At 43.9% G+C, this 7,268-nt stretch overlaps 1 protein-coding gene across 1 annotated transcript in view; it reads right to left on the bottom strand.

Moving 5' to 3' along the window:
• Positions 1 to 888: 888 nt before the first annotated feature.
• CHID1 (chitinase domain containing 1) overlaps positions 889 to 7,268 on the bottom strand; it is a gene marked incomplete at both ends in the record, with an annotated part of 135,921 nt that continues 129,541 nt past the window's right edge. Inside the window, 2 exons of the mRNA XM_080619788.1 lie at positions 889 to 987; positions 4,131 to 4,173. Coding sequence (XP_080475914.1) covers positions 889 to 987; positions 4,131 to 4,173 — 142 coding nt within the window. The remainder of the gene's footprint in view (positions 988 to 4,130; positions 4,174 to 7,268) is intronic.

The following is a 7,268-nucleotide window of genomic DNA, read 5'->3' as shown; positions in this document are numbered from 1 at the left end:
AGATGCTGATCACATTCACAGCACCTACTTAAGCCAAGGACTGTCAAAGCAGCTCTAGGGTGCTGTCTACTGTGGCTATCCATGTAATCCATCATTACCATCATAGCCTTTGGTGCTAAATGTTACAATTCCCACATTACACACTAATGCATCACACACTAGCACTAAACAGTGTAAATGGAGACACTAAGCAGGTTAAGCAGAAGAAAGAAATCACAGAGCATCTCTTGTAAACAAAACTGATTTAGAAACAAGTCATAAATAAAAATCACTGTGACTTTGAAGTACTTAAGGAATTTACTAACATGAAAAAACCAAAAAGAGCTAACAGCTTCATTTGTCAGTGCTTGATTTTCTACCAGCTTAAGGAAAAGATATCTAACTAGTTTCCTCCTCAACATTTAACACTGACTTACCTTATCAGAAGACAGCAGAGGGTCCAGCAGATATTAAATTTGCTGGACATAATCTGATGGACTTATTTGTTCACTTACTTTGGTTATTACCCGCAACTGTTTGACAGGTCTGTGTCTCAAACCATGATCAGATGGCAACAACTAGTTCATTTTATTTCTTGAAAACATTTTGGAGAATACTTTCAACTCTGATGCCATCCGAGCTCTGTTGGTTTTAATGACTGAATTCAGGAACTTTGGAAAAAAAAAAATGTCTGTTTTGGTTTGGTTTTCCTTTCATTTTATAAGACACCAATAATCACATCTGTGTGGCAAATCAGAAAAGGTTCTTTATTGGGAAAAATGCAAGTTTAATACAGATGCAATATAAATTACAAAAAATGTTTTAAAAATCACCTCTCCAGGTTATCCAAATTAATTGAAGTGGAGTCTCAGTAAAGCAAATAAAGTCTTTCCCAGATCATCTCTTATTTTAAAGCAGGTCATAAAAATAGTCCAGGCCTTGTCCCAGTTCCCAGATGGATATTCCAGTGCCCAATTCCTTGGCAAGTTCTAAGCGCAACTGGATGGACTAAGACAAAGACACATAAAGCAATTATCTTTTAGTCAGAGACATTAGACACTGTGCTGCCATCTCTTCATGCCATTAAAAACATCTATCCTTGAATGAGATACTGAAAAACCTAGTCTGTATTTCAAATACTCTCTGGTTAGCAAGCAATCATTCAGTAAGAGGCAGTTAACTGCACCAGTTAATTCAATGACCTAATAAAAGATAACCAGCTAAACAGACAAAATGCCACAGAAATAAATCAGATTTATGAACTATGCAAAGCATAGGCTATCATTTCACAAGGTACAGAAATTCTAACTCTTCCCAGAAAGGTCTCAGGGGTAAAATAAAACTTTATCACTGAAAACAATTAGAACAACTTGTCAAATACCATCAAGATCTCTTACCTACCCTTGCCTTCACCCACAACCTGGTTATGATTTTCACTAACACAATACTATTTTAAAGAGATTCTTGGAGATTGATATTTAAAAGTATCCCTATTAGAGCTCCAGCCATTGATTTAGAGTTAGTTTAGCCACTGGTTTCCAAGGGAAGCAATGCCACAACTCATGTTCTGCACTTCCTCCAGTTCAGACAACAAAAATATTTTTCTGTCTTTTACTTCACATTTCCTTACTTTGAAGTGCAACACTTCAATGTTTAAACTGATCATGCTAGGGATGTGTTTAAAACTCATTTCCACAGAAAACAGAACACAGTACCAAGGCATCATTAACAGAGCCATTGGGCCTGGTGTTCATGACTGCTTTTAACTAATTCTGAACAAAGCAATTCTGAGCAACCTGCCAGTGATTGTAACATTAAAAAGGGGAAGAAACACACTTGTCCTGGGACAATAAAACTAAGTGTTCCCTGATCATCTTGCTTATTATTATATAAACAATTCATTGATTTGTCCCAGCATAATGTTTCATTACAAGCTTGCTGAAATCAGAAAGAAAACCAGTTTCCATAAATTCACCAACTTCCACAGTTGAGTATCTGTTAGAGAAGAAGGAGTGAAAGAAATGTACAGGAATGAGTGGTTCTTAACCTGGTTCGCTCTGACAACAGCAGACTGAAATCCTTCCACAAGGCCAAAAAGCATGTAGCATAACAACATGCAGCACTATCTCTTTTCTCTGACAGGTTCACAATAAAATTTTCTAACACTGTAAGACATCTCCTACTAGCAAGAACATAGTTAAATATGGTAATTAATATCCCATGCGTGCTAGTACTTCCACCAATATTAGATTAATGAAGGGAAAAATCCTTGTACTAATGGAGCTTAAGATAACAATCCTGTTCAGAAAAACAGAGTTTTGGATCATTTCACACTAGTTTAGCCATACAAAATGTGTCTGTTCTCTGTAAATATGATATACTTTCACTACAGAAGCAATTCCCTTCCAGTATTAAAAGCCAGCAGAGACTTAACATACTGCCTTTAGCTTATTTGAGAAAATCTAAAGATAGCTTCCTAGGAACTAAGTCTGCAAGTAACCAATTTATCCTATATTGTGGTATACTGTAGATATTGTCTAGACAGAAATGATATGTCCTGCCAAAGGACTTTAGTAAGGCCAAATGCTTAAGTTTTCAAAACACTAAAATACATTCCACAGAACCAGGGCGATGCCGGCTGACAGGAAGAATTAGGACTTGTCCTGGGTTCAGCAGTAGCAGTCATTTTTCTCCTTCTTAGTAGCTGGTGCAGTGCTGTGTTTTTGACTTTCAGCCTGGGAACAACGCTGATAACACCGATGTTTTTAGTTGTTGCTAAGTAATGTTTGGTCTGACCAAGGGCTTTGTGAGCCTCATGTTCTGCCAGGGAGGAGGGGAAGCCGGGAAGAAGCACAGACAGGACACCTGACCCAAACTAGCCAAAGAGGTATTGCATACCAAAGCATGTCATGCGCAGTATATAAACTGGGGGCAGCTACCTGGAAGGGCTAGATCACTGCTCAGTCAGGCTGGGTTATCGGTCAGTGGGTGGTGAGTGGTTATATTCTTTTCCCTTGTTATTTCCCTTATTATTATTATTATTGGTGGTAGCAGTAGTGGTTTGTGTTATACCTTAGTTACTGGACTGTTCTCATCTCAACCCATGGGAGTTACATTCTTTTGATTCTGCTCCCCATCCCTCCAGGAGCAGGGAGAGGAAGAAGGGGGAGTGAGCAAGCGGCTACATGGTTCTGGGTTGCCAGTTGGGCTTAAACCATGACAGGACTCCATTACAGAGGAAGGCAAAAGTTCCCCAAGCTTCCATCCAACATGATCCGAAGGAGAATTTCTTCAGTCTCTTGTCTGACAATGAGTATGTCTGTTAGCACTTGAACTGCGCATTTGAATAGATGCTCTTGAACAGATGCACTTGAACCACACTGGTGTGTCCTGCTGTGTCTTCTCTCTAGACATGGCTTATCTTTAAAGACCCCAAACCCCCACTATGCGTGAGATGATAGGAAAAAAAAATCTTCTTGTACGGGCAGCAGAATCTTCGAATCACAACAGCTACGTGAGGGTAAACTTCTTTCACAGAAGTTTGTCCTGGGTTCAGCAGTAGCAGTCAGTTTTTTCTCCTTCTTAGTAGCTGTTGCAGCACTGTGTTTTTGACTTTCGGCCTGGGAACAGAGCTGATAACACCGATGTTTAGACTGACCAAGGACTTTGTGAGTCTCATGCTCTGCCAGGGAGGAGGAGAAGCCGGGAGGAAGCAGAGATAGGACACCTGACCCAAACTAGCCAAAGAGGTATTCCATACCACAGCACATCATGCCCAGGATGTAACTGGGAGCTACCCGGAAGGGCACGTCCTCTTTTCGGTCGGGCTCTTTTCCGGCGGGCGGTATCGTATTCTCTTCCCTTGTTATTTCTCTTATCATTATTATTATTGGTGGCAGCAGTAGTGGTTTGTGTTATACCTTAGTTACTGGACTGTTTTTATCTCAACCCGTGGGAGCTACATTCTTTCGATTCTCCTCCCCATCCCTCGGGGGGGGTGGAGGGGGGAAGTAGACTGCATGGTGCTAATTTACAGCCGGGGCTTAACCACGACAAAGTTCAACATCTTCTGAAATTCCTCAATAATGCAACAAGTCAAGTAAACATTTCTTTCCTCTTAGAGCCCTCTAATATGAAAAAGTTGCACTTACTTTCAGTGTTGGGTAGAAGACAGCATGTTTTCCTCCTTTATTCCTGTAAAAGAGGAAAACCAAATAGTCACAATAGCTTTGATAGATTCCTGCAGGATTTTCAGCTGAAGTTAGAAATCAAAATCAGCTTTATTCCTTCCCTCTAAGAGGAAACACAGAGCTGAAGAAATCTGCCAATTTAATTTTGCAGAAGTTATTGCTACTAAAAATAAGATATGCTAGTATGCTCAGCATATGAGCATGAATACATCATATCAAAGATAGAGACTACTTGCCATTTAGCAGCTCATCTCTTTGAGATTTCTTACCCAGTGCTCATTTCACTCTAGAAGCTGAGGCACTGTCTCTGAAATCATTGTTGCCATTAACCTCTATCTACTGAGGGCAGGGTAGGGCCAAAATCTTCTTTACTTCCCTTCCTTTTCTACTGTAGATATGAACTTCTAATCCTGCCATTTTTCAACTCTAGATAGAATCACAGAATAGTTAGGGTTGGAAAGGACCTTAAGATCATCTAGTTCCAACCCCCCTGCCATGGGCAGGGACACCCCACACTAAACCATATCACCCAAGGCCTCATCCAACCTCGCCTTGAACACCGCCAAGGATGGAGCATTCACAACTTCCCTGGGCAATCCATTCCAGTGCCTCACCACCCTCTCAGTAAAGAATTTCTTCCTTATATCCAGTCTAGACTTCCCCTGTTTAAGTTTTAACCCGTTACCCCTTGTCCTGTCACTACAGTCCCTGATGAATAGTCCCTCCCCAGCATCCTTGTAGGCCCCCTTCAGATACTGCAAGGCTGCTATGAGGTCTCCACGCAGCCTTCTCTTCTCCAAGCTGAACAGCCCCAACTTTCTCAGCCTGTCTCCATACGGGAGGTGCTCCACTTCCCTGATCATCCTCGTGGCCCTCCTCTGGACTTGTTCCAACAGTTCCGTGTCCTTTTTATGTTGAGGACACCAGAACTGCACACAATACTCCAAGTGAGTGTCTCATGAGAGCAGAGTAGAGGGACAGGATCACCTCCTTCAACTTGCTGGTCACGCTCATCTTGATGCAGCCTAGGATGTGGTTGGCTTTCTGGCCTGTGAGCGCACACTGAAGCCGGCTCATTTTCATTTTCTCATCAAACAACACCCCCAAGTCCTTCTCTGCAGGGCTGCTCTGAATCTCTTCTCTGCCCAACCTGTAGCTGTGCCTCGGATTGCTCCGACCCAGGTGTAGGACCTTGCACTTGGCATGGTTAAACTTCATAAGGTTGGCATCAGCCCACCTCACAAGCGTGTCGAGGTCCCTCTGGATGGCATTCCTTCCCTCCGGTGTATCAACCGAACCACACAGCTTGGTGTCATTGGCAAACTTGCTGAGGGTGCACTCAATCCCGCTGTCCATGTCACCAACAAAGATGTTGAACAATACCGGTCCCAACACCAATCCCTGAGGGACACAACTCATTACTGGTCTCCAGCCAGATATCGAGCCATTGACCACAACTCTTTGTGTGTGCCCATCCAGCCAGTTCTTTATGCACCGAGTGGTCCATCTATCAAATTGATGTCTCTCTAATTTAGAGACAAGGATGTCATGTGGGACAGTGTCAAAGGCTTTGCACAAGTCCAGATAGATGACGTCAACTGCTCTGCCCCTGTCCATCAGTTTCGTAGCCCCATCATAGAAGGCCACCAAATTGGTCAGGCAGGATTTCCCCTTAGTGAAGCCATGCTGGCTGTCACCAAGCACCTCCTTGTTTTTCATGTGCCTTAGCATGCCTTCCAGGAGAATCTGCTCCAAGAGTTTGCCAGGCACAGAGGTGAGACTGACTGGTCTGTAATTCCCCGGGTCATCCGTTTTCCCCTTCTTGAAAATGGGGGTTATATTTCCCTTTTTCCAGTTGTCGGGAACTTCACCTGACTGCCGTGATTTTTCAAATATGATGGCCAGTGGCTTAGCAACTTCATTCGCCAGCTCCTTTAGGACCCGCGGATGGATTTCGTCAGGTCCCATGGGCTTGTGCATGTTCAGGTTCTTAAGATGGTCTCGAACCAGATCCTCTACTACAGTGGGCCTAGGGTCTTCATTCTCACAGTCCCTGCGTTCGCCTTTCAAGACTTGGGTGGTGTGGTCAGAGCCTTTGCCAGTGAAGACCGAGGCAAAGAAGTCATTGAGAACCTCAGCCTTCTCCAAATCCCAGGTAGCCAGTTCTCCTGATAGCTTCTGCAGGGGGCCTACGTTGTCCCTAGTCTGTCTTTTACTCGCTACGTACCTATAGAATCCCTTCCTGTTATCCTTAACATCCCTAGCCAAGTTTAATTCTAACTGGGCCTTAGGTTTCCTAACCTGGTCCCTAGCTTCCTGGACAGCATCCCTGTATTCTTCCCAGGCCGCCTGTCCCTGCTTCCACCTTCTATAAGTCTCTTTTTTCTTTTGAATTTTCCTGAGCAGCTGCTTATCCATCCAAGGAGGTCTCCTGGCCCTCCTGCTGCATTTCCTTCTAGTTGGGATGCAACACTCCTGAGCTTGGAGCAGGTGATCCTTGAATAACAACCAAGAGTCTTGGGTCCCCCTGCCCTCTAGGGCTGTGTCCCATGGAACCTTACTAGAGCAGGCTCCTGAAGAGGCCAAAGTCTGCTCTCTTGAAGTCCAGGGCAGTGAGCTTGTTGCACGCTCTTCTCACTGTCCCGAGGATCTCGAATTCGACCATCTCGTGGTCACTGCAACCAAGGCTGCCCTGGAGCATGACATTTCTAACCAGCCCTTCCCTGTTGGTGAGCATGAGGTCAAGCATGGCACTTCTCCTTGTCGGCTCCTCTATTACTTGCAGAAGAAAGTTTTCTTCCACACAATCAAGGAACCTCCTGGATTGCTTTTGCTGGGCCATACCTTCACTCCAACAGATGTCAGGGTGGTTGAAGTCTCCCATGAGAACAAGGGCCTGTGAGCGTGAGGCTGTTCCTATCTGCCTATAGAGCACTTCATCCACAGATTCCTCTTGATCAGGTGGTCTGTAACAGATCCCTACAATAATGTCCCCCATCGCTGCTCTCCCTTTAACCTTGATCCACAAACTCTCTGTCGACTGCTCACCCGTCCCCAGACAGAGTTCCATAATCTCCAGCCTATCCCTAACATAAATAG

Source organism: Psittacula echo, assembly GCF_963264785.1.
Source record: "Psittacula echo genome assembly, chromosome: 5".
NCBI classification, from domain to species: Eukaryota; Metazoa; Chordata; class Aves; order Psittaciformes; family Psittacidae; genus Psittacula; species Psittacula echo.
The sequence above is the reverse complement of the archived record's forward strand: the minus strand, read 5'-3'. Positions and strand labels throughout refer to the sequence as shown.